Source organism: Piliocolobus tephrosceles, chromosome 6 (genome assembly GCF_002776525.5).
Source record: "Piliocolobus tephrosceles isolate RC106 chromosome 6, ASM277652v3, whole genome shotgun sequence".
Lineage (NCBI taxonomy): Eukaryota > Metazoa > Chordata > Mammalia > Primates > Cercopithecidae > Piliocolobus > Piliocolobus tephrosceles.
The window spans coordinates 712,587-739,318 of record NC_045439.1 but is presented as its reverse complement, the minus strand read 5'-3'; the positions used below and the strand labels follow the sequence as shown (position 1 = coordinate 739,318).

General features: G+C 61.2%; 1 protein-coding gene across 1 annotated transcript; it reads right to left on the bottom strand.

Annotated features, from left to right (window-relative positions):
• Positions 1 to 7,788: 7,788 nt before the first annotated feature.
• Positions 7,789 to 25,406, bottom strand: JAG2 (jagged canonical Notch ligand 2). The gene is made up of 25 exons (XM_026447500.2): positions 25,398 to 25,406; positions 23,675 to 23,732; positions 21,652 to 21,903; positions 21,476 to 21,536; positions 18,031 to 18,161; positions 17,808 to 17,927; positions 17,496 to 17,609; positions 17,153 to 17,266; positions 16,889 to 17,002; positions 16,763 to 16,809; positions 16,502 to 16,675; positions 15,154 to 15,304; positions 14,922 to 15,074; positions 14,730 to 14,843; positions 14,313 to 14,426; positions 14,118 to 14,231; positions 13,788 to 13,904; positions 13,516 to 13,543; positions 13,343 to 13,428; positions 12,587 to 12,700; positions 12,361 to 12,476; positions 11,645 to 11,887; positions 10,852 to 10,983; positions 9,510 to 9,666; positions 7,789 to 9,238 (listed from the first exon to the last, which is right to left on the bottom strand). The coding sequence occupies exons 1-25, from the start codon at positions 25,404 to 25,406 to the stop codon at positions 8,742 to 8,744; spliced, it is 3,330 nt and encodes a 1,109-aa protein (XP_026303285.2). The 3' UTR covers positions 7,789 to 8,741.
• Between the last annotated feature and the right edge of the window lie 1,326 nt (positions 25,407 to 26,732).

The following is a 26,732-nucleotide window of genomic DNA, read 5'->3' as shown; positions in this document are numbered from 1 at the left end:
AATCCGGGAGGCGGAGCTTGTGGTGAGCCAAGATCGCGCCACTGTACCCCAGCCTGGGTGATAGCGCGAGACTCCGTCTCAAAAAAACAAAAAAACACTACTACAAAACTAAAAATTGGTTCCCTATATTAAAACAAAGTTTTCTTAAAGTCTTGATTTGCTCTTAATAAAATTATAAGAGGTTTTGATTCTTATCTGTTTCTTTTTTTAAACTTCTCAAATTTACATCTCAGAAGTTCAACTTTTGCCATGTAATATGCAGTCATATATCATTGCCTTCTGTTCCCTCTCCCCTTGAAAAGGCATATCTTTTTGTTTGGCTGGGATTGTAACTCTCTCCTTCAATCTTCATCAACTCCCGTTCTAACTTTGCTGCTGTGGTCTGATGCTTAAATGTTTATCTTCACAGTTTAGAAAAGCAATGTTTTCCTCCAGTATAATTTGATTCTGCACTGTTGGCTTTTCTTTTTGTTTCCTTTCTTTTTCAAACAGGGTCTTACTTTGTCTCACTTTGGAGTGCAGTGGCTTGATCACATTTGACTTTTCTTTCTTTTTCTTTGTGTGTGTGTGTATGTGTGTGCAGACAGGGTCTTGCTATATTGATCAGACTGGTTTCAAACTCCTGGCCTCAAGGGATCCTCCTACCTTAGCTTCCCAAAGTGTTAGAATTACAGTGTGAGCCACTGTGCCTGGTTGGCTTTTCTTAACACGTCTGAATTGTTCAATGTAACCAGGATACTTCCCATGCTGTTACTAAGAGTCATGTATTTCCCCGTTCAAGGTACTAGTTTTCTTGTTTACACTCCCCTATAATGTAGTGTACACTCATTACCCTGGACACACTCTCCTGTGTCTGATTAAGTACAAACACCCTTTCTTAATGAAGTTTGATTTCTAGGTTACCTAAACCCAGAAATCAACCTAGAAAGCCACCTATTGCTTCCCATAAGGAGAAGCAATCAGACATTACAAGAGGTTTTTCTTTACCTTTTTAGTAACTGGCCTAAAACGCACACACACAAGATTTTACATTTTGCCAAGATAATTCCTGTGTTGTCTTTACTAGTTTTTTGATAACTTAGAAGAACTGAGCTTTGAAAGGGTTAAGGCTTTTACATCCATGTAACTTTTGTATTGCCTTTGAGGTCTTTTAATTATCACTCTGGTTAAACAAATAACTATTATTTTTCAATGACTTGTGATTCTGTTTTGATCAAGGGCTTTAAACCTTTTGACATTTTTTACGGGTTTCTCCAGGACCAAAATCCTAAATTAAGCCTTTTTGAATTACATGATTAGACTTATTTGGTAAACTGTATGGAAACATTGTCAAATGGTAAGTGATGCTAGACCTTCTTTCAATTACATTTATGGGTATATTATTGCTACAAATGTTCCAAAATTATATAAATTAAAAAAACAAATATCAGTCATAACTTTGTTATATTAAAACCTATTCTAAACCTATGATAACATGGATATGTTATTAATGTGAGTATTTTAAAGGTTGCATACAATTTATAAAAGCCTGATAACCCTTATGTGACACTGTCAGTCATGGTTCTTATTGTTATCTTAAAATGCTACAGGTAACAAAAATAACTACATTTCCTTGTACTGTGGGAATTTTATCAAATTTTAACCATGACTAGTCCAAGTTATGTCATTCAAAGTTATTGTTCTAAATTCTTCTCTGCAAACATTTACAATCAGCTCTAGTCCAAAATTTCTTTTCCTAAAAAAGACTCTAATAAGTATGGCTACAGAAAAAGGGGGAAAATAGTACAATTAATATAAAAATAGGCCATCTCAAAAAATAAAAAAAAGAACACAGATCATCTCAACATCATTAATCATTAGAGAAATGCAAATCAAAACCACAGTGAGATACCACCTCCCACCCAATAGGATGGCTGTTATTAAAACAAAATGAAACAAAACAAAACATAACAAGTTAAGGCTGTGGATAAATTGGAATCTTTGTGCGCTGCTAGTGGGAACATTGTCTTGGAAAGAGGTATGGCAGTTTCTCAAAAAATTAAAAGCAGAATGACCCCAGAGTGGATACCACAATCTTTCTTCTGGGTGTACTCCCAGCAAAACCAAAAGCAGGGTCTCAAAGGGATGTTTGCACATCTTTGATGCTCACAGCAGCATTAGACACAGTAGCCAGGGGCCATCAACAGATGACTGAATAAGCAAAGTGTGGTCAGCGCATCCCAGGAACTATGATTCTGCCTTAAAAAGGAAGGAAATTCTGCCATATGCAACAGTGTGGACGAACCTTGAGAACATGAAGTCAAGCGAAATAAGCCAGGCACAGAAAGACAAACACCGCTTGGCTCCACTTACACGAGGCATCCAAAGTAGTCAAACTCATAGAGACAGGCAGTAGAAGGGTGGACACCACGGGCTGTGCGGAGAAGGGAATGGGGAGTTGGTGTTTAATGGGGACAGAGTTTCGGATTTGCAAGATGAAAAACTTCTGGAGACCCAGTGTGATCCGCAATGTGAATGGACTTAGCGCTGTGGAATTACACGCTTAAAAATGGTTAAGAAAGATACTTCATGTGTATTTACCACAACTGACATTTTGTTAGGCCAGGCACAGTGGCTTATGCCTGTAATCCCAACACTTTGGGAGGCCGAGGTAGGAGAATCACTTGAGGCCAGGAGTTCAAGACCAGCCTGGGCAACATAGCAAGTCCCCCATCTCTACAAAAAATTAAAAATTAGCCGGGTGTGGTGGCGCACACCTGTGGTATCAGCTAGTTGGGAAGTTGAAGCTGGGGCAGGAGGATCCCTTGAGCCCAAGAGGTAGAGGCTGCAGTGAGCCATGATCACACCACTGCACTCCAGCCTGGGCAAGAGTGAGACCGTCTCAAAAAAAAGAAAAGAAAGAAATTTTTAAAGGTAAACCATGATGATTGCACAATTGACTGTACTTAATGCCCCTAAACTGTACACTTAAGAATGTTTAAAATGAGGCTGGAGGCAGCGGTTCACTCCGATAATTCCAGAACTTTGGGAGGCAAAGGCAGGAGGATCACTTCAGGACAGGAATTCGAGACCAGCCTTGGCAACAAAGGGAGAACTCATCTCTACAAAAAAGTTTTTAAAAAATTAGCTGGGCCTGATGGTGCGTGCCTGTAGTCCCAGCTACTCCATGGACTGCGGGGGGAGGATCCCTTGATCTCAAGAGGATGAGGCTGAAGTGGGCTATGATCGTGCCACTACCCTCAAGCCTGGGTGATCGAGTGAGACCTTGTCTCAAAAAAACAAACAAACAAAAAAAAAAAAACAAGCACAGATCATATCGTACGGTGGCTTGTTTCTGAATTCCTCCTTTCCAGCAGTCTGCCGCAGTGTGCTTGCTCCATGAACCTGCGCACTGCGCTGCGAGGCCCCGCAGCCCGGTGGCCTCCCCAGTGGCCTCTCCCGTGGTGGCCTTGTCTGGTGCCTGGTCCATGCCAAGAGTGGCTGTGCAGTTGCAGCCCTCCTAGGCCTGGGACCCTCGCGGCTGGCGCTCTAGGTTGCTGCACCGAAGGGCACCTGCATTGGAAACTAGTGGCTTTGCCAGGCGCCTTCCCAAGGGACTGGTGCGTGTGCCTTCCTTCTGCAGGGTCTGCACACCCGCCCCCAGCCCGCCGACCACAGCGGGGCAGGGGGACTCGCTCTGCGGGGCTGGCTGCACTAGCTCACCACACAGTCCCTTCTCTTTCCCCTTGGCGGGGCGTCTGCCTGTGGCTTCGGAAGGTTTCCTTTGCCCCAGGCCGGGCCGTGGCACCAGGTTCCCAGCCTGAAGCCGGTGGGCCCTTCGGTCTGCGGGCTGGGGTCTTCACTTAGCTCAGAGAAATGCTCTTTCATGTCATGTTCTCACCTCCGTCCGTCCCTCCCTCTCCGTCTGCAGCTCCTGGGACTCAGAGGCTGTGTCCCGAGTTTCCTTTCCCCGTCTCCGGCTCCAGGCCTCGTGTGAGTCTTGCACCAGCTCCCCGCCGCCCTGTTCGTCTGCACTGGGACCTCAGCGCTCTGGCTCCGGAAAGCCCTTTTGTGCCGCACTTTGATCACGTCAAATGAGCCTCTTTGATGATGAGGCGCCTGGTCCCTCCTCCGCGGCTCCGCCTGTGGGTCCAGGCAGGGCCTACCTCTGGCTACCGAGCCCCCCAGGGCTGTTGTGGTCTGGCGGGGTGGGGGCGGTCCCGGCCTCCAGAGGCCTGCAGGAGTGGAAGGCAGCGCAGCCTCCACCGCCAGGCGGGAGGCAGGACGGGCCCAGCTCCTGGGGATCTGCACAGAGGTAGCCAGAGCCCTGGGGCCTTCGTGGCCCAGGATGTGAGTCATTCTCCACACGCGAGAAGCGCGGGTGCCGATGTGGGGCGGGACGGGGTGCTGAGTGGGGGGACTGGATCCAGCTGTGGAAATGGTAACATGTGGGATGAGGGCTGAGGGGCCCGGGGGTGATCCCGGCCACCATGGGGGAGGCTGGCTTCAGGACCCTGGGCTGCCCAGCCCTGCCCGGTGAGAGGCCTCCCGCCTGAGTGGACGTGTCCCATGGCCTGGGCGCTCTCCCAGGACCTGTCTCCTGCCCACGGTTGATGAGTGTGTCCTTGCCAGTCCTCGGGTTCAGGCGCCCTTGGGCCACCCCAAACCTGTGATGCACAAGGAAGCCACCTGGCCATTCCATCAGAGCAAGGATGCTGGATGCTGCAGCCCCGGGGGCTTCTCGGCAGCCTTTTCCAGTCTCCTCCGTGCTTCATTTGGGCTTCCTTCTTCCACAGAAGGCTTTCAAGCAGACACTTCCTGGTTCCCAGATCAACAGCAGGATAACAGTATTGCAGCTGAACAGGTGACCCCCACAGGCAATACCTTCTAGCCTAGAGTGAGCTTCCTAGGGCCCCTGCCTCTGCCCCTACAGATGCTCCACAGCGCCTCTCTACCCAGAGGAGAAGCCCCCGGTGCCACCCAGCTGCCGCCCCAGCCCCCTGGCCCAGAGCCGCACTGACACCACTGTCCCTAGCAAGCCCTCCCGTGGCTCCGTGCCTCCTGCTGGCTGCCCTCCTCTCAGAACGCCACCCCAAGACTCAAATCCTAGCCCCTGAATCCACCAGGGCTGGGGAGCCATGAAGAATGTCACAGGGCAGGTCCCGTCCTCCCGGGCCTCAGTTTCCCCTTTTGTATAAAGGTCTTCCAGCCCTGGCATCCAGATGCTCTCCATCTGAGACCTCACAGGTCCCTGTTGACCTCAGGGACTCCTTGGAAGACCCTGGGTCTGGGGGGTCTGATGGGGAAGGGGTGAGCCCTGCTGGGTCTTGGGACAGTTGGAGTTGGGCCTGTGACCACCATGAGGCCCACACCACCTGGCTGCTGCTGCCTGGCCTGCAGGGGTTAATGGGTCTGGCCACCCCAGGGACCAGGCTCCCGTGTGGAACCTCCTCTCTGCACCCTGGGGCCTGGTTTCTTCGGAGACGCGGCAGGCAGAGCTGTTGCCAAGCAGAACCAGCAGGTGCAGTCCCGGCAGCCGAACACCAAGGACGCAGCAGGCGGCCCTGGCAGCAGTGGGTGCGGGAGGTGCTGCTTCACCACCTGAGAGGGGCTCTGCACCCACAGCAGGCCCCTGCCATGACTTGGTCCCAGGCTGGGTCAGACAGCGCAGTCAGGACGCACCTCTCGAGCCAGGCTAGGCAGGGCTGACTCATTGCTCCCTCCTCTGACGGTATGGGAATAAGAGGTGGGAGAGGATGGCCCAGGGAGGCGGGAATCTCCAAGGCATGTGTGCATGGGGCCCCGCCCACACCATCTAGCCTGCAGGTTGGCCTCTGTGCACAGGTCACTCTGCCTGGAAAGTGGTGGCAGGGATGGTGGTGTGGCTCCCTGTATCCTCTGCCTGAGTGAGTGCCTGCTGCCCAGGGCCTTCCCAGAATTGGGGGAACACATTGGCACAGCCAAGGATGTGCAGGTCTGTGGGACACTTCCTGCAGAAGTAACTAGGCAACCCAGCCCCACTCATGACACCTGCTATACCTGCCGCACCTACTCACTGCTCACTCCATGCCTGATGGCCTCCCATGGGTCTCAGGACAGCCCCTGCCAGGCCCTTGCCTGGGGCCCCCTCCTCAGCTGCTGATGCTATTTTCTATCTCTTGTCCTGTGGGGTAGCCTGGATCATTTCTTCTCACCTATCTTCTAGTTCACAAATTCTCTCTTTAGCAGTGTCTAAGAGTGGCTGCCAAACTACTTCTGGAGTGTTTAGTTTGAAGGTTGTATTTTTTTTTTCATTTCCAGAAGTTCTACTTGGTGCTAGGTTGAAGTTTGTTTGGCCTATCGGCTTTTCCAAGCTGTCTTTGAGCACAGCAAGCTTTTTACAATCCATGTCTGAGCATTCCAGTATACTCAGATGCCTCTGCATACATTTCCTATGGTTTTCAATCATGGTGCCAGGTTCCCCTGTTGTGCTTGGTTTGATTGTGGTCTACTCACTGACCTTGAAAAATCATTCATGAGGTGTACAGAGGTCTACGACAAAGGTGATTTGCATTTGGTTCCACCAGGAACCTAGGGAACTGCAAGTTAGGTAAACACTGTTTAAAAGGAAACTCGAAGCCTGCCTGCCGTCTTTTGGCCAACCTGGTGGTGGAAACACGGGCTTCACGTCCACACGAGTCATGGTGTACATGACTCCTCAGGGGCTGCCCTTCTGCCTGAACTGCCTGGCCAACTCCTTGGGGCCAAGGCAGGAGGCGGGTTTAACCCCTGCCCCCACCCTGAGGGCACAAGCCTTGGGCCTGTGAGCAGCCGATGGCAAGCAGGGTCTCCTACCAGCTCCTCTGTGTGTCCCTGCAGACCTGGCTCAATACCGTGGAGGAGCTGATGGGAGGACTCCAGCCGGAGTGAGAGAGACTGCCCCTGGAGTGCACACCATAGCTCATTTGCACGGCTTCCTGGAGTCCACAGCAGCAGTGCTCACTGGAGTCCATAGCAGCAGTGCTCAACAGACATCCAGAGTAACTTCTGAGCAACCAGCAGGTCTTAAGGAATTACCAGGTCAAAATTTTTATTCATTCATTCATTTATTCATTTGTTCTGCCTGTGCAAGGCAGCCTCACTCCCAGGCTGTCAGCAGGACTTTTTTCTTCTTTTTTGTACAGATCTGGTTCTTGGCTTTGCTCCTTGACTCAGTTGACCTCCTGCCCCTCACAGCAGGGTAAAGACTTGCACGTCACAGACAGCTTGGAGTCAGCCCTGGAGTCGGCCTTCCATGCCCAGCCCTGAGGCCACCATGCCATGTTCCAGTTGGCTCAAGCAGTGAGAGGCAAAACCAGCTCCAGGGCCAGGTGGAAGGGCTGCTTCTCTCCCGCCTCCAGTCTCTCAAATGCTGACCTTGCCTCTGAATGAACAAGCAAAACAAAGGAATAAATGAATGAATAAAAATTTTGAACTGTTAATTCCTTAAGACCTTGATAGGTATTCGTGGGCAAGCAATTTTATACTATTTTATAAAACTGTTTTCAGCTATTTGTAGTCAGAGTCAGGTGCCAGGTACCTAGACACCCCCCTCCCCATTCCCAGGAAGGTTTTGGCCAAACCTGCATCCACCAACTTGGCAATGCGTTCGAGGCCCTGGCAGGCCCTGACTCAGCAGGACCGTCTCACCCTCCACAGCCACCACAGCCATGTGGGCCAACACCCAGCACATGCCCCACTGCCTCACGCCTCTCTGCCGGCGCGGTTCTCCCCCAGTCTGACTCTAAATGCAAAAGGAACAGCACCCAAAGAACAAGGGAGGCCGGAATGTTGACGTTATTAAATCAAATATACAGAGTGCTTCCTTTAATATGTACACATTTACAAAAATGCACTTTCACGACGAGGGGCGGCCGGGGCTGGCAGGTGGGCAGCGCCTGGTGCCACGGCACGCGTGGACAGTTGCGAGGGGTCTGTGTGAAGGCACTTGTCACAAGCTTCAATACTGCCGCCATCCCAGGAGGGGAGAACTGCGCAGCAGGAAGGGCACTTCTGAAAGCACAGTGGAGAGATCGCTGGAGCGGGCGTTCTGGGCAGGAGGAAGCACAGACGGCAGGCAAGGCGGACTGGCCAGCAAGCGCGAGGTCGACCTGCCAGCCTCAGGCCACACCGATGACCTCAGGCCCCACTGACAACCACAGGTGCGCCAACAGCCACAGGCCGTGCTGGAGGCCGGGGCCGCATCAATAACCAGGGTCCCACCGACCACCGTAGGTCCCACTGACAGCCACAGGTCCCACTGACAGCCACGAGTCCCACTGACAGCCACAGGCCACACCATCAGCCACGGGTCCCACCGACAGCCATGGGCCACACCAACACAGCCATGGGTCTCACCAGCACTTTGGCCTGGAGCCACAGAGAAACCCGAGTGAGGAATAAAAGGAAGATTCTGTAAACAGTGCACAACCTCTGGTAACAAACGCTACGATTTGGTGAGGACGCAGACACCCTTTGCTCTCTCCTGCCGTAAGCGAGTGCCACGCACGGAAACTTTACAAAAATAGCAACTATCCGAGAATACTCCATTGTTTTCGGCCTGACAGTTACTGAATAATTTATACAAGGTTAAAGAAACGTAGAAAATAAACATTTGTTTTTTGTTTTTAGTGGTTTTTTTACACAAAATAAAGAAACTATGCACATGGCCTTGGCCTCCAGGTCCAGCAGACGGCATGGCTCCCACCGAGGGCCCTGGGTCCCGGCCCAGCTGGTGGCCGCCCCTACTCCTTGCCAGCGTAGCGGGCCTCATTGATGCTCCTGGCCGCGCGGTTGTCCACTTTGGGGCCCGAGGCCCAGTGGGCCGGCCTCCCTGGCGAGCGGCCAGGGTCTTTGGTGAATTTGTGCGAGAGGAACTTCTCCGCCTCCAGGGAGTCCTCCTCACCGCGGCCTAGATCCTCGTCCTCCTCGTCCTCCCTGACGCCCGCGTGGCCAGCCGGCCCGGGCAGCGCCTCGTCTGCCCTGCGCGGCGGCGGCGTGAAGTTCTTGCACTGGTAGAGCACGTCCTTGTGGCCCCCGCCGCCCCACGGGCCGCCCCCCGGCCGTTCGATGGGGTTGCGGATGGGGTTGAGCGGGGCCCACTGGTTGTTGGTGCTCTCCTCCCGCGGCAGCCGGCTCCTCTCCCGCTCTTTCCTGCGTTTGCGTGTCCACCACACACACAGGACCACACACGCCAGCCACAGCACGCTGAAGGCAGAACACAGCACGGGCACCAGCAGACCTGGGGACCGGGGAGAAGAGCCGGAGGCACTGAGGCATCCAGGCCTGGGAGGGCCCTGCTGGCCAGGCAGCCAGGCCCCACCCTCTGGTTCCTGGCTTGTGGGGAGGGTCCCAGGATAAGGGCTGGGAAGGTCGGATTGTGGGGCTGGGCGGCTGGGGCAGCAGGTGCCAGGGACTTCTTGTTCCTGGTGGCTGGCAGGATCGGCCGGCTCTGTGCCAATGCCTGAGTTGCCCGCCTGGCACCTTCCCAGGGGCCCACCTCCCGTGCTCACCTGTGGAAGAGCCGCCCATAACGACTGTCTCCACCTTGACCTCGGTGACGGCCAGGAGCAGTGAGCCGTTCCCCCGCTGGGTGATGGCGGCCACGATGGCGTGGGCCGCGCCCTGGATCAGGCTGCTGTCAGGCAGGTCCCTCGCAGGGCTGAAGGACTGCGGCCAAGAAAGGCGTTGGGGGGATGGCCCGAGGGCCCCAGACTCCCAGGAGCCTGCCCCCAATACTGAGGCTCTGGCCACGCTGGAGCATGGTGGGCACACAGGAGAGCCCGAGGTCCTGCAGTGGGGACCTCACCACCAGGCAGGGAGTGGGGAGTGGCAGGGGGAGGACTGGAGGGTGGCCCCATTCGGAAGCACAGGAGAGCCCGGGGTCCTGCGGTGGGGGCCTCACCGCCAGGCAGTGAGTGGCGGGGGGAAGTGTAGGGGTGGAGGGTGGCCCCGTCCAGGCGCACAGGAGAGCCTGGAGTCCTGCGGTGGGGACCTTACCACCAGGCAGTGAGTCGGGGGGGTGTGGCCCCATTCACTGACACCTGCTCCGAGATGGCCATCCCTTCTCGTCAGCTCCCAGCCCTCACCCCCACCTATGGGCCACGCCCCAAGGGCACCACAAACCTAGTGCCTTCACGAGGCCACAGCAACCCGGGGCTGGGCCCCTGCCTCCACCACGTGCCTGATGGCGCCATGACCCGTGCTGGCATGCTTCTCACACCTTCCCCCTGCCCCTACTGCCCTTCCATCACCCAGCAGCACCCACCCATGTCCCCCACCCCATCTGCAGCCTCAGGGCACCAAAACACAGCACGTCCTCCTGTGCCTGGCCATGGCCTCCACGTGCCACGCTGTGCCATGGCCATACCCACTGCTCTGCACACACACCATGTTCCAGAACATTCCCTCCCCTCTCCAGGCACATCCCCACCCCAGTCTCACCCAACCCCCTTGGTATCCACTCACATCTGACACCCCCCAAGGCCAGGGCAGGTGCCAGTCCCAAAGTAGGCCTCCCAGGGCGGACTAAGCCCGCAGACTCTCCTGCTGCCTGTGACGTGGGGACACAGAGGCAAAGACAGAGCAGGGGACCAGGCGAGGATGCAGCTGCAGGGGAAGCGGGCTCCACACGACAGCCCTGCATGTCCCCAGTGCTGGCTGGGCCCAGGGAGTAGTTCTACGAGCCTGCAGCATGGGCAGTGAGGGGCCGCGGCCCCAGCCTGGGGAGACGTGCCTGCCTGCGGTCCCTCCGCACCACAACTAGCCTCGCCAGAGCCTCTGCCCAGCACAGTCAGGACCTGCATAGGATGGGACCCAGGGCCCACCCAGGTGCTGCTCCCGACTGGCACTCACCACGGCCACCTCCACTGCACTGGCCCCCGAGGACGCCCGGTCGCAGAGCAACACCAGCAGGCGGTCCCGTGCCACAGCCCTCGTAGCCGGCAGGGAGCGGATCCCGGAGCATATGGCGCCCACTGTGGTGCCCTGGGCAGAGACAGGCAGTGCATGGGCAGGGCCGTGAACCTGACACCTATGTCCCTGGACTGGCACTGCGGGTACACGCGGGACACATCCTATAGCCCGCCCAGGAGAGCACAGCAGGGATGCCAAGGGTCTAGTGGGGACAGCCTCCCACCGGCTGTGCCCTATACCAGGAGGCAGGAGTGACGGTGCCCACTCGCCTGTCCTCATGGCAGAGCCAGCTCCACCTGCAGGCCAGTGCGGGGAGAGGCAGGGCGGGGTACAGTGGGTCTCCTCCAGTTCTGAGCCCCTCCTGGGAGACGGGGGCCCAGCTCCAAGCACACAGCAGACAAAGCTGGGTCCTTGGCTACGGCAAAACTGCCCACAGCGCTGCAGCCCAAGAGGTGGGGTGAGGCAGCCATGGCACCGTCAGTCCAGGCCCTCAGGACAGCTGGACAAATAGGCACCCCCAGCTGGTTGCTCTCCCGGCCTCCTCTGCCACCCACACCTAGCACCAGGCCCAATGCCCCTCTCATCTCACTCTACAGGGCCACTCTCTGTGACCAAGAGTGACTCTGCTCAGCCAACCAGGACCTCCCTGCCCCACGGGGCTAGGCTTTGGCCATGCCACAAGCAGATGCCAGCGTGTGGCCTCTGCAAGCTCAGATGCCACCAGGCCCCTCACCTGGGGCACATGGTCACGGTTGAAACGCAAGGTGAGGCGGGCGCAGTTATTGTCCAGGTGGCCGGAGCGCGGCAGGCAGGGGGTGCGCGGTGGCTCTTCTGTGCCGCACTCCCCCCAGGCCTCACAGGGTGGTCGCAGACACTGGCCTGGGGCCTTCTCCAGGCACCTTTGCCCTGGTGGGCACTGGGCGCTCAGGGCCTCGGGCTGGCCGGCCAGCAGACAAGGCTTCCACCCGCACCACACCTGGGCAGTTACGCACAGGAGGGTCAGATGCAGGCACACAGATGAGGACCCACAGGCAGGCACAGGCCCCATGCCAGGGAGGGACACCACCCAGGTCTGTGAGTCCCAGCCCACCCCCAACCCAGGGCTCCCAGGGAGGCAGGTCAAGCCCACCCCCAACCCAGGCCGCCCAGGGAGGCAGGTCAAGCCCACCCCCAACCCAGGCCGCCCAGGGAGGCAGGCCAAGCTCGACACCAGAAAGGGTAGGCAGAGCAAGGCAGGACCCAGACCAGGCCTCAGTTTTCCCAACTGCACACTGAAGCATGAGGCCTGGCTGAGCTCCCTCCTCCCTGGGTCCCTCAAGTCAGGGCAGACAGCTCTCAGCCCATCCTGACCCCAGCACCCGCCTCCTGATCTCACAGAGTGGTCAGGGTCAGCGTGCACCAGCCTCGGGCAGGGCAGGGCAGGGCAGGAGGCTCACGGGCAGCCCGCACCTTGCTACAGTCACGGCGGCCGTCCAGGCAGCGGCAGCTGTTGCAGTCCTCCACCCAGGAGCTTCCGTGTGGGAACGGAGTGCCCCGGGACCAGCAGGACCTCCCAAACCCGATCACTATGGGGAGAAGGGGCTCGAGGGTCAGCAGTGTGCATTTGGCCCTTGCGGCTGGGTCCCACCCACGCCCCTCAACCCGCCCCAGGCCAGGGCAATCACACGGGGCCTACCTTCCTGGCACCGGGGGCCGGCTCGGCCGGGGGGGCAGCTACAGCGATACCCGTTGATCTCATCCACACACGTGGCCCCATAGGCGCAGGGCGAGGACTGGCATTCGTCAATGTCTGCGGGGAGAGCGGCTGCTGCTGAGCACGGTGAACGGCCGCCACAGGATCAGCACGGCCTCGGGCAGCGGGGAGCCAGTGGCACGCGGGCGCAAGCCCCAGGCCGATGAGAAGCAGCCCCCAGCCCGGCACAGAGGCCTCGCCACCCTGCAGGTCCCACCTGCCCCAGCACCCAAGCTGCCGCCTGTCCGAGGCCTTCCTGAGCCCAGCCTGACCCCGGCCCAACAGCACCCTCCTCCACCTGCTTCTGCAGTGGGCCTGTCCCATCCTGGGTCAGCCCCAGCTGCCGCGTTGGACCAGCCAAGGGGTGCTGGACAGACACCTGGGCCGACACCCAGGGACGAAAGCCCTGCGGCCACAGAGGGGCCCACGTCAGGCTGCATGCCCTAACCCCCACGGCTCCCTTGGCCCCAGTCTGGTCCCCCGGGCTGGCACCCCCCACTTAGTCACTTGGCAGGGTACACCGCAAGAACGCCACAGGGTAGTCATGTGGGGAAACTGAGGCTCAGAGAGAGGCAGGAAGTGGCTGTGGCCACACTGCCCTTCAAGGGACGTGGATGTTGATGTCCTCAGACTGCTGACACCTTGGCTGGGCTGGAAGGGCTCCCAGGCTGGGGCTGTCTGTCATCCCAGGCCACTCACTGATGCGGCAGTCAGGTCCCGCGAAGCCAGCCGCACACTCGCAGCGGAACCAGTTGACGCCATCAACACAGATGCCACCATTGTAGCTACAGAGCAGAGGGTGGGCATCAGGCGGCCCCCCGTGGTATGCCAAGTCCCACCCACCCCTGCTGCGGCCTCCAGGTGCCACTCACCAAGGCAGAGGGTTGCAGTCGTTGGTATCTGGTTTGGGAGAAGGAGAAGGCAGGGGATCAGTACCCACCCCCAAGCGTGCCAGGCACTGTCCAGGCTGGCTCTGCGTGATCAGGCTGTGGGACTGGGTAGGGTCATCATGGAGGGTGCCTTTTGCTGGGGGCAGGGGCAGCCAGGGGAGGGGCTGGCAGAAGGGGATGGGGGGAGAGTCGGGGACAGGGATGTCGTCTGTGGAGAAAAGTGACCCCCGCCCACAGGTCCCTCCCATGCTCACTGTGAGTGCAAGTGCGGCCCTCCCAGCCGTCCCGGCAGATGCAGGAGAAGGAGGCCCCGCTGCCCACGCAGGTGCCCCCGTTCACACAGGGGTTGGGCAGGCAGCTGCTGTTCTTGGCTGTAAGGAGAGGAGGAGGAGGAAGCTTCTCACCTGGCCCTGCGCAGGCCCTGGGTCTCCATACCACGCCCCCAACCCACACAGGGCAGACAGACCCAGGGGCAAGCGGCAGGTGTGGCCCTCAAAAAAGACCCCTCGGCCCATCACGCCTGAGGGAGTGGCGCCGGGGAGGGCCCGTGCCCGGCGGTCACAGGGGCGTCGGGGGCTCCTCACCAACCGCGCAGGTGCTGCCCTTCCAGCCGGGGGGGCAGACGCAGCGGAAGGTGTCCCCGCTGTCGTAGCAGGTCCCGCCGTTGCTGCAGGTGTACGTGTCGCACTGGAACTCGCCTGTGGGCACATGGGCCGCTCAGCAGGTGGGCCCCAGACCGCCAGGGCCAGGGTCGGCGGCCGGGGCCTGTGGGCACTCACGTGAGTGGCAGGTCTTGCCCTTCCAGCCGTCGTCGCACGCACAGTAGAAGTCGTTGACCAGGTCGTAGCAGCGGCCGCGGCTGTGGCAGGGATCGGGAAGGCAGTCGTTGGGATCTGGGGGCGAGGACGCCGGTCAGCAGGCGGGGGGTCACCGGCACTCACGGAGGGCTTCCCGGGGGAGGAAGCCCTGGAGCTGGGCCAGGGGAGGACAGAAAGGGGCAGGGAAGGAGCGTCGTGGGGGTAGCCGGCCCCGGACATGAGGGCAGCCTGGGATTCCACCCCGTGGTGGCGGCACCCTCTGGCCAGGCCCTTCTGGGTACTGGGCCTGCGGCACCCAGACAATAGCCCACCTCAGGGTGATGAGGGGCCCACGGGGGTGGAGGCACAGGACGCGTGGGCGGGCGCTGGGACACTCACTGGTGTCGCAGAGCTCGCCCTCCCAGCCACTGGGGCAGAAGCAGCGGAAGGCGTCCACCTCGTCAATGCACGTGCCCCCGTTGCGGCAGGGCTGGCCCAGGCAGTCATCAATGTCTGCAGAGGCAAGCAGGGTGAGCCAGGGCCTCAGGCCAGCCCAGCCCCACCGCCAGCCCGCTGTTCACAGCCACTCACTCTCATGGCAGTAGGTGCCAGTAAAGCCACTGTCACAGACGCAGGAAAAGTTGCCCCCTGGCTGGCTGACGCAGCGTCCATGGGGGCCACACACGCCGGAGGCTGCTGTGCCAGGCGCCCCGGGCCCTGCATCCGACCCGCAGCCGTCGATCACTATGGCAGGCAGTACGGTCAGGAGTCAGGCCCGCCCCTGCCCACCACCTCCCCCACCACTCCATGCCGCACCCAGCACCTCTGCAGGCCCCGCCAGGGCACGGCTCACGGGGCACGGAGCAGTTCTTGCCACCAAAGTCGTCAGGGCAGGCACAGTAATAGTCACCCTCTAGGTTATAGCAACGAGCGCCGTTCCGGCAGGGGCTCGGCTCACAAAGGTCGACATCCACCTGCACAAAGGTCGACATCCACCTGTGAGAGCCCAGGCCCAGGCCGGGAACAGAGGCCAGGCCTCTGTCCACATGAAGGTAGATCCCTGGGAACTCCCAGGCCCCTCTGCCCTGGGCCTGGCAGTGCCAGCCAGAGTCCAAGACCCCTGCCCACCTGAGACTGCCCAGGCCTTGTCAGCTGAACGCAGATACCTGTGGGCCCCCATCCCCACCTCCACTGTAGCCCAGCTTCCTCAGCGCCCCTCGGGAGGGATGTGGCCTTGGCCCCTGCTGCTGGCAGGAAGGACAGCTCCTGAGCACCTCACACACTGCCTGGCCACCCTCAGAGCCAAGACTGTGGGTCTTTTCCAGGGCCAGCCACTGCCATGCTTGCAGGTCCTGAGGTCAGATCTCTGCCCTGGGCTCCAAGAAGCCCTCTGGACAGGAGGCCCATCCCCTGCACCGGAGGCCCACCCTCTGCACCAAGACCAGGGCAGGGTCAAGGGCAGCTGAGGGGGGTAGGGAGGTGGGTGGGGGGAGGCAGGGAAAAAGGGTGGTAGGGTAGGGGGTGGTAGGGAGGCAGGTAACAGGGAGGCAGGTAACAGGGAGGCAGGTAACGGAGGCAGGGTTGGGGGAGGTGGGAGGGGGGGGTAGGGAGGCAGATGATTTTAGAGGCGGGGGGGGGGGGGGAGGGGGGGGGGGGGAGGGGGGGGGGGGACGGGGGTTTTGGGGGGCAGGGGAAAGGGGGAGGTGGGGGGAGGGGATCCAGCACCAAAAGATGGTCAGAGGGAGGCGAGAGCATCAGCCCCAAGAGAGACGCCCACTCCGACCCAGGACTCACCCATGACAGGTGTATGCCCGTCCACCATCAGGCACCCACCCCACTCCACATACTCTGCCCTCCAGAGTCCCCTGCCCTCCAGTCCCGAGGGAGTGCACAGTTGGACAGATAGGCCTGGGCAGGCAGCAGCCCGGGGGTTCCTAGCCCAGGCCACCAGGAGACCCATCCCAAGCGAGGGCCACAAGGGGCCAAGCCTGGTGACCTGTGACAGTCCCGCCTGCCCACCCGGCACCCAGGGGAGGGCTGAGCCTGGGACACCGTGGGGACAACTCCCCCTGCGGCACTCCCGGGTCACTCAGGCCCCATGGTCGGGGACGAGGCCTGGCCCTACAGCTCCTAGAGCAGCAGGTGGGGCGGGGTGGCCAGGCAGACCTCACCTCACAGAGAGGCCCGGAGAAGCCCTGGGGGCAGTGGCAGCGGAAGCCGTCAGCCAGGTCCTCGCAGAGGCCGCCGCTGTGGCAGGGGCTGCTAGCACACTCATCTCGTTCCAGCTCGCAGTGCCGGCCTCCGAAGCCCCGTGGGCACACGCACTGGTACCCGTTCACCAGGTCCTGGGCAGGCCAGCCAGGTGAGCCTCCCGCAGGTGCCCCGACGGCCCCGCAGCACCCACGCCACACCCCCTCCCGGCCCCGCCTCACCTTGCAGGTGCCCCCGTGCTGACACTGCCCACGACAGTCGTTGACGTCTGGGGGCAGAGGAGCAGGGTCAGAGGTGGGGTCCCATGTGCCTCGGCCCACCCGCCGGCGCCCACCCCCCATACTGACTGATGTGGCAGTTGATGCCCTTCCAGCCCGGGATGCAATCACAGTAATAGCCGCCAATCAGGTTTTTGCAAGAAAAAGCGTTAAGGCACGGCTTCCCTTCACACTCATTGGCGTCTGTGAAAGAGACAAGGGGAGCCGTGGGGCTCGGGCCCTGCCTGCCCTGCAGCACCGGCACCTGGCACCCACAGCCCAGCAGCTCCAGCAGCAGCCCCAGCAGCCCGCATGCGTGGCCCACGCTCCTGTGCACACACTCGGAACCCTTACCCAGCTGGCAGGTAGCCCCCACCCACTGCTCGGGGCAGATGCACTCGAAGCCGTCCACCTGGTCCACACAGGTGCCACCGGCCGCACATGGGTTTGAGGCACACTCATCGATGTCTGCAGAGGATGGAGAAAGGTGGGGCCCTGGCAGTGTGAGCCGTGGGGATAAGGTCCCCGTGGGCAGGAAGGGCCGCAAGCCTGAGTCTTCCTGCCACTTGTCCTTGCCAAGCCAGCTGCAGCCACACGTGTGGACTTGACCCTTGCACCCCATCCCCAGCGAGTTGCCCCACTCCCAGACCCCCACTGATGCCAGGTGGGAGTCCCCCACTCAGGTGCAGACACTCACCAAGGGCACAGGTGGGCCCGCTCCAGCCAGATGGGCAGTGGCATTCGAAGCCGGACGGCACCTCATGGCAAGAGCCCCCGTTGGCACATGGGTTGGAGGTGCAGGCATGCTCAGCTGCAGAACCACAGGGAGGGGGCAGAGCTGGCAGCCAGGCCCCCAGCTTGCCACAGGCACGCCTCCCCAAGCCCACAGGTTCCCAAGCCGGGGGTCAGGGGCCCACCACACAGGAGGCCAGAGGGATGGGGTCTGACCAGCTCCCAAGGAAACCAGTCCCTGCCTGGCCAGAACGTGGGCAGCAGGACCCCCACGTACCCTTCTCACAGTTCCTGCCTGAGTAGCCATCGGGGCAGGTGCAGCGGTACTGGTCGGGCTCAGCGTTGATGCACGTGCCTCCGTTGGTGCAGGGGTGATGGCTGCCACAGTAGTTCAGGTCTGGGGGCAGGGGTAGGATGCTCAGGGGAAAAGCCGTCCCCCCGCTCCCCAACAACCCACACTTCGATGGCAGAGCATCAGGCCCGCCACCCCCCACCACTACCTTTGTCGCAGAGCAGGCCGCCCCAGTTGGTCTCACAGTTGCACTGCCAGGGCTCCACGCAGCTGCCGTGCACGCAGCCAGGGTATGGGACACATTCATCGCAGAACCTCCCTTGCCAGCCATAGCTGCACCTGGGGGAAGGCGGAGGGGCGCAAGACCCAGTGAGCTGTGGCACCTGAAAGGGTGGCGGAGGAGCCAGGCACAGTCACCCAAGCCACACCCAGGGCCGGCGCCTCAGGCCTTTGAACTGGAGCAGCCCGAGCCGGGCAGGGGTTGCGGCCCCGCAGGCCAGCCCCACCGTCACGGGCATTCCCGGCCGCTGGCTGCCGACGGTCAGCCCCAGCTGTCCCGTCACTCCTCCCTGAGCTATTTTGGGACTCACCCGTGAGCTGGGCCCCGAGAGCAGGCGCCAGGAAAGGAAGGCTCTGCCGGGACCCCGGGGATGAGAATGCCGGCTCTGACTCACCACGTGCTGCAAGGGCCGGGTGGCACCAGGGACTGGGCAGGCCGGCAGGCAGCAGGGGAGCACTCCTGGCCCTACCTCGGCCACGTGGCCCTGGGCACAGCACATACCCTCACCCCCACCTCAAAGACAGTCATTTCGCTCACTCCCAGTCAAGTCCCACAAGGTACCCATCTCATAGATGGGGCTGCTGAGGCCCACAGGCTAGCCTGGGCTGGCCCTGCTCAGAGTAGTTCCTGACCCTGCAGGCGCTCCACCTGCACCCTGGAAACGAGAGGCGTCTTGGCCCCCCGGCCACAACCCCCAGGCCTCGCCCTGCTCCAGGCTATCGGCCAACGTCCCGTCTTGGGAGTCCTCCAGAAGAGGGCAGGTGGCCAGGGTAGAACTTGGCCTGACTCAAGGGTGCCTCCGTCAGGGGAGAGAGCCTGCAATGACGACACCCCAAGGCCCCGCGGGCTGCCATCCAGGCCCTGCCGGGACTCCCGGGGGGCCCTTCCCAGAATTCTCTGGTCCTGCAGGATGGGAATGTCGTCCAGGCCACGTCACTTCCACACCGGCACCCGCAACACTTTATTTTTGTAAAAGGAAAGAACACGGCCCTTCCTGAGCCGCCCTCAAGCCGCAGCCAGCACCGAAGGCCCATCGGCCCAGTTCCACTGCCACAAATGGGGAAACTGAGGCTGGGGAGAACGTGTCTCCAGTATCCAGCCCAGCATGGTACCCAGTCCGGCATGCACTGTGGCCCATGCGGATGGCCTCGCGTCCCGCCTGGAATTCCTCCTCCAGGGACACAGACACCCAGGCTCGGGGTGGGGCTGTGACACACCTCGGGTCATCCGCCAGGGAGCACCACAGCCAGGCTCAGAGCCCAGACCTCGTGGGTCCCAAGGGCGTGCTCTCGACCCTGGGCAGGGCAGCCCACGCCAGGCCCCCACCTCCCGGTTTCCCCAGCCAGCAGCCCCAGGGCCCTGGAGAGGCGGCGGCAGGAAGGCATGGCCATCTCCGCAGCATCCGGTGGGGGGGGCGTCCTGCACTGGAACCTGAGCCGAGGCTGTCAGCAACAGCTGGGCCTCCCCCACAGGGCCAGCAAGAGGGGCAGGCGGGGCTCACCTACTGCCCCCACCCACCAGGCCCCCCGGACTCCGTCTCCTCATCTTCCTGCGGGGAAAGGGCAGGGGTGGCCAGCTTCCCTACCGCCTTCCTCCAGCCTTGGTGGGACATTGCAGCTGCCAGCCAGCCGCCACCCAGGGAGGCTGGCACTGCCATCCAGGTTGTGTGATGCCCGCTAGGCCAGGCGAGGGCGAGCAGGGCCGACTCCCGTAGGCCTACATCTCCATCTGCCCAGACCAGGCCCACCCTGTGGCACTTTCTGAGCTGACTTGAGACTCGCTCAACCTGCCGGGAATCCCTGCGTGTGCAAGTGACCAGGTGGGCGACCCCAGCCTCCTTGCCTCCCTCCAGCCTCCTTGCCTCCCTGCTCTGGGACCGGCCAGGAAAGCTCCTCACGGCCCTCCAGGCCACTCAGCCGTGGGGCCTGTGGAAGGGTCACCCACCTCCCCACCTTGGCTCCCAACTCAGCTGGTTCCCAAACCCCCCCTCCTCTCCGAAACGCCATGCTGTGTGATCCTGGGGAAATCACTCAGCCTCACTGTGCCCCAGTGTCCTCGTCCCATGGAGGCAAACCCACTCCTCAGAGGGAGGTTCCAGGACCTCTGAAATCCAAGGCTGGCTGGAGGGTGGTACTCACCTCCACCTGCTGAATCTCCACCCACTTGCGCCCTCTCTCGGGCTCCCCAGCTTGCTCACACACAGTAAGCACCACGGCTCGAAGCCCATGCCCACCCCAGACCCTGGGCCCCAGCCCCTCTGGATCCCCCGCGCGACTTCTCTGCTCCACTCTAGGGCAAAGCTGCCAGTCCCCCGGCTGGATCCCCCCACACCCTGGTCCGGGTCCAGAGGCCTCCACTGTCTGGACTTGGCTGCAGGACCCCAACCACTCCCTCGTGGAGGCCCTTGCTGGCTCCTCATCCATCCGCCCTGACCTGCGGCAGCTGGGACTTGCTTCTTGGCCTCTCTCCTCTCCGTCTTTCCCCCTTCGCTGTCTGGGCTTTCAACACTGCCTGAATGCCACAGGCCCCCCACAGGCCCCGCGGGGCTGAGGCCAGGCCTCTCCCACAAGCTTTCTGGGTATCTCCGGGGACAGGGCAGGCATTGCCTCTCCACATCCCCTAACCTCTGCCCGCCTGCTCCTCTGCGGCAGTCACGACGGCTCCACTACGCAGCAGCGTGCGGTTCTTCCTGACCCCAGACTCTTCCTCCTTGATCAAATCCATCCACAAACCCCTGGACTCCAACCCAGGATGTCTGCAGGACCCGTGCCCCTCTTCCGCTTCCACTGGCCCCTGCCCCCGAACCCCCACATGCCCCACAGCGGCCTCCTCCTCACAGCCTGCCTCTCACAGCCTCCCGTCTGGTGCTTCCCCACCCAACAGCTACCACAGCCTTCCCCACCCACCTTGCCCAGCTACAAACCTGCCAGCAGCCCCTTCCTCTCTCCCTGGTCCTGCAGGCCTCATCTCCCACCACCGGGCTGCTCTGCCACCCTCGCCTGCTGGTCTCACTTGCCGGCCACTTGCCGGCCACCCCCTCCCCATGGACAGGGTTACTGTGTCCTCTGCCCGTGCCCCATCTTCGGGTGCCCTGCAGTCTCCAGGTCTCTGCCCCTTGGTGACATGACTGTCCATCCAGCCTCCCCAGTCTCTCCTCACCGTCCTCACAGGGCTGCTGCCATCAGACTTATCCCACGCTCAGACATGCACCTACTGCACTAAGGAGCGTCCCGAGCACACGGCCCGGCTCTCACAGGCTGTGCGCCCGACCTCCAGCCAGCGCCGGGTGACTCCTGAGAGCAAGGCTGTGTGTGCCAGCGAGGATGTGAGGGCAAAGGGTGTGAGGGCCAAGGCGGGCCGGTGGCACACTCACCTGCACTCCCCAGGCACGGTGCATCCCCCGTGGAGCAAATTACACCCTTGTTTACACACGGCTGCGAACAGAGAGGAGCGAGAGGCACAGCTGCAGCCAGCCTGGCGGCAAAGCCTGTGCCCAGGGCCCTGCCCGAGGCCCTCCCTGCCCTCCACGTGGCCCGGCGGCCCCCTCACCTTCCTTGCACTCCTTCCCCATCCAGCCATCCATGCAGGCCTTGTTGCCATACTGGTCGCAGGTATAGTGGCCAAAAAAGTCGTTGCGGGGCCGGCAGAATTTGTTGCAGGTGGCGCTGTAGTAGTTCTCGTCGCAGCGCACACGGATCTGCAGCTCCAGGTGCGCCACGTGGCCGCTGAAGTGCAGGCTCTTCCAGCGGTCCTCAGGGTTGATCATGCCAGCATGCGACACCCGCTCGATCAGCAGCTCCTCTTGGGGAGGCGGCACAGTCAGCACAGGCCGGAGAAACCAGCCCAGCCAGGTGGCCTCCAAGAACAACGGGGACGGGGCAGAAGTCTGCGGCCGCTGCAAGGCCAGGGCACAGCAGGCAGCAGCAGCACTCTGAGGGCAGGGCCCCTGGCCACACTGCTACAGAAAGCTCAGGGCCCCGAGAGGCCTATCCCTCCCGCCACCAAGCCTGCGCTCCTGCTCCCACCCTAAACGCAGAGGGCTGGGGGGCCCAGCTAGGGGCAGGGGGTCCTGCAGGGAGGGCTGCTGAGACCACAGGCTCCGCAGAGAAGGCATGGCTGCTGCCAGGGGGTGAGTCCCGTATCCCACACCTGTGCCCACCCACCCACAGCCCTGCTGCAACACCTGCACACAGCTGGGCACCATGTCCAGCCCTCGCCAGCACAGGCCTGGCGCTCAGTTGCCCTCCCCTCTCCTGTGCTGTGACTTGCTCTCAGAAGTGCCAAACACCGCTACCGTCCCCACCTTAAAACAACCCTCCCCTCAGGCCCCCAAGACAGGCATAGGACCTGAGACCTGCCGGCTAAGCCTCACTTTAAGTAAGACAATGGGAGCCCAGGGGCCAGGGGCACCGCAGCTGCTGGCGCTGGTATACAAAGTCCGTGATGCCAGTCCCTGCGCTCGGGCACAGGCTCGACGTTTTTCACAATAAAAGGTGAACAGGTCCTCCAGACCCCACCTCTCCCGCCTCATGGGCCAAGGCCTGGGAGGACACTGAGCTGGCCCACTCCCCAAGGGGCCTCCCGGCCGCCCCAGCCTCTCCAGGCCCACGTCATCAAGAGCCCTGACGACCTTACTTGGGCCTCAGCCCAACTGTCCCCCTCCACCCCCTCAGGGAACACCATTGTCCTGAGTCGCTGGGGTCCCCACAGCTGCTGCTCCCCACCTGGGCACCCCTGCCAGCCATCCCTGCCCTGTAAACAGCCCCTCCACTCTGCTGGCAGCCAGGATGCCCTGGCCCTGCTCTCTCACCACCTCCAACCCACTGGCCAACCCCATGTCTCCACTTCTGAGAGCAGCCAGAGTCTCTCTCATCCCCTCAGACTGCCGCTGCTCCAGGTCGCCCTGACACGCCCAGATTCATGGCGCAGCTCCTCCTCAGTCTCCATCCTGGCCCCACAGCGCCCCCTCCGTAAGGTAGCCAGAGCTTGCCAGACAGAGCCCGTGTCTTCTCAGTGGCGTGCCAGCCCCCATGATCTGAGCCTGGCCCCGGTGGCCCCTCCTGCACAGCAAGCCCACTCCTGCCTAAGCCTTCACATGAGCAGCTCCCTCAGCCTGTGGGTAATTCCGCATCCACCCATGAAAGTCATCCCCCCATTACCGCTGCGGGACCCTGCAGAGCCCCTGCCCAGGTCAGCCAGCTAGCAGGGGAGCCTCAGGGAGAGGCCGCCAAGGCTCCATGCTCCAGTACAGACAGGTAGAGGGGGCCACAAAGCCAGAGAGACACTCAAGGGTGTCCCCTCCACAAAGTCACTGACGTGGGCCCCAAAAGAGCACACCCAATAGGAAAACAACATAGGCAAAGCCAGGGGAAGAGTGGGGAAGAGAGCGCATGCACAGTTCTGCAAGTCCCAAACGTGGCAGAGCTTCCTGGCAGCCAGAGCAAAAAGGGAAACAGCACACATGACCCTCAGAGTAAAGAAAGGCTTTGTCCCAAGCAGGCAGAGGACATGGGCCCTGCCACAGGTGCCCTGAAGCTGAGAGGCGCTGCCACCTGGCCCAGGGCTCACTCACCATTCGGGGTGGTATCGTTGTCCCAGTCCCAGGCCTCCACGATGAGGGTGAAGGAGCGCTGCAGATATGGAGAGGCGGGTCAGGTGCCTGAGGCCACACCTGCCTGCTTTATTCAGGGTGGGACAGGGCCCAGGGCTCCAACCTGCCCCCGGGTCTGCCAGGCTCTGGCCTTTCTTCCCCAGCCAGGGACCCCCTCCTAGAGTCCTCACAGGACCCACCACCCTCCTCATCCTCAGGCCACATCCTCTGCAGACCCCAAAATAACCCAGCTCAAGGGAGGGAGACTGCCCCTCCAGGCCATGTGGGCTCAGGAGCCTGGGTTCCCTACCGCTGGGGTGCCAGAGGCCCAGCCTGACCTGAGCTGGCTCAAGTCATCATGGAGCACAGGAAGAGCGACCAGGGGGAGAGGTGGGCAAGGGGTAGCCTGGCTGGAGTGGCCACAGACTGGGGCCCTGCAGGCAGCCGGGACCTGAGCGTTTCCGGTGGAATGCCCCTTGGCGCCTCACTGGGGGTGACCACGCGAGAGAATGTGAGGCCCCATCACCACGCTGGCAGCCTCCACCAGGTGCACGGGGTAGCCAAGTACAGGGCACCCAGCCAGAGTCCCTAACAGGCCCGAGCTCAGGTCCTGCAGGTACATAGCACACAGGCAAACCCACACCCACTTCCACCCCCAAAACAGGACAGGTGGCAGGAGAAGGCCCTGCGGTACAGTTGGGGAAACTGAGGCCAAGAGGTCCTGGGACTGCCCAGCACAGCCTCAGACCATGGCCACTACTCCCCCTCTGCCCCCGGGCCACCTGGCCCTTGTACCCCAGCCATGGTGACAGGCGATGCTGTCAGCCAAGCAAAGAGACCACAGGGCTGGCCCCTGCTCCACCTAGTGCAGTCCACGGAGACTGTCACGCACAGGCGTGCTCAGACAGGTGGGACCCCCAGGACATGCCCTGTACTGCCCAGCACTGGGTACCTCATGCCACAGCCTCTCAGCCCTCACTGCCCAGGAATCCCACAGCTCTACCCCCGGTGTGCCTGTGGCCCCTGAGCCCAGCCCTGGCTCCATCTGGGTAGGGCCCGCAGGAGGGGGCTGGGGCTGAGCCACCTCCAGGCCTGCTGGCTTCCCACCCCAGGGGATGCTGCACTGGGCAGTGTCCGGGCAGGCCAGGCTCGTCCATCCCTCAGCGCCCCCCATCCACCCAGCCCCAAAGCCTGGCTATGCTGGGGAAAATCATACTTCCCCAGCAAGGCCCAGCCCCACGCCTGCCAGCCCCTCCCTGGTCCCCACCCCACCCCTGCCCGGTGCCTCAGCCCCATCCAGCTAAGGACAGGCCTGGCCTCCCAGATGTCTCAGAAGACTACACTCCCACGTCCAGCCCCTCCCCTAACCAGTCTGCTGCCAGCCACACCCAGCCCAGCCTCCAGGACCCCCACCTAGTCCCCCGCCCCACACCTCCGATTGTCCCTCAAATATGGACACCTAGGGCCCAACACAGCGGCCAACCCTGGGCCTCTCTCACAGCTGTGCAACCCTGGCCTCCCTTCCTGAGCCCCTGCCTGCAGAACACCCAGGGACGGCCCGAGGAGCCTCACCCAGCTGGGAGCACAGGATGGAAGTGGGGAGCCATCCCCAACACGCTCCTAGAACCCTCCCTAGCCACGTCAAGCTGTCACCCTCAGGCCCTCAGTCCCACCTCTCAAGTCTCCCTTAAACCTGTTTTCCCACATCCGCCATGGCACCGCCAGGCCATGGGGCCCAGTCCCCGCCCATCTCCGAGGCTACCAGGGTCTGCAAACCTCTGCCTACAGGCACCAGACGATCCCCAGAGCTCTGTCCACATGCCTCCCACGGCTCCATCCACACCCCCACACAGAGCTCCATCCACACCCCCGCCGAGCTCAGTCCACACCCCCCAGAGCTCAGTCCACACCCCCAATAACTCAATCCACATCCCCCAACAGGGCTCCGTCCACACCCCCCAAAGAGCTCCATCCACACCCCCCAACGAGCTCCATCCACACCCCCCAACAGGCTCCATCCACACCCGTCCAGGGCTACATCCACACCCAACAGGGCTGCATCCACACCCTCCCAGAGCTCCGTCCACACCCCCCAACACGCCCCAACAGGTTCCGTCCACACCTCCCCAGAGCTCTGTCCACACCCCCCAACACGCCCCAACAGGTTCCATCCACACCTCCCCAGAGCTCCGTCCACACCCCACAAAGACCTCCATCCGCACTACCCCCAGGGCTCTGTACACTCCCGAAGAGTTCCACCCACACGCCGCCAAGAGCTCCATCCATATTCCCCGCAAGGCTCCATCCACACCCCCACCAGGCTTTGTCCACCCCCCCCCCAGCCCTCTGTCTACAACCCCCACCAGGGCTCTGTCTACACCCCCCGAGAGCTCTGTCCACAAACCGCCCCCATCAGCTCCAGCCACACCCCACAAAGAGCTCCAGCCACACCTCCGAGAGCTCTGTCCACGCCCTCCCAGCTCACAGCACCCTTGGGGCTCCCGAGGTTCCCGCCCATCCCCACCCACCCATCCCAGCCTATCCACCCGTCTGCCGGGAGCACCATCCTTGCAGCTGCACCTGGCCAAGCCCTTCCTCATCCCTGGTGACAGCTGGAGCAACCAGCCGCTTCCCAGGCATCGGGCATTTGGTTTCTTCCTTCCTTCATTCACTCATGTCACGTGTGCAGCAGGCATGCCTCTGCCGCCAAGGATGACCACCTATGGCCAGCAGGGCTCGGGGAAAGCAGCAGGGCGCAGGGGCTGTCGTTCTAATAAGGCCAGGCCAATGGGTCACGGTGGCTCACGCCTGTAATCCCAGCACTTTAAGGGGCCGAGGCAAGCAGATCACCTGAGGTCAGGAGTTCGAGACTAGTCTGGTCAACACAGTGAATCCCCATCTCTACTAAAAATACAAAAATTAGCCAGCCATGGTAGCAGGCGTCTGTAATCCCAGCTACTCAGGAGGCTGAGGCAGGAGAATCACTTGAACTCAGGAGGCAGAGGTTGCAGCGAGCCGAGATCGCACCATTGCACTCCAG

Coding starts and splice junctions, on each gene's coding strand:
- JAG2 (XM_026447500.2), bottom strand. Junction 21,904..23,674: donor CAACGATACCACCCCGAATG/GTGAGTGAGCCC, acceptor CGCCTCCCCAAG/AGGAGCTGCTGATCGAGCGG. Junction 17,267..17,495: donor CGGGCCCACCTGTGCCCTTG/GTGAGTGTCTGC, acceptor CATCCTCTGCAG/ACATCGATGAGTGTGCCTCA.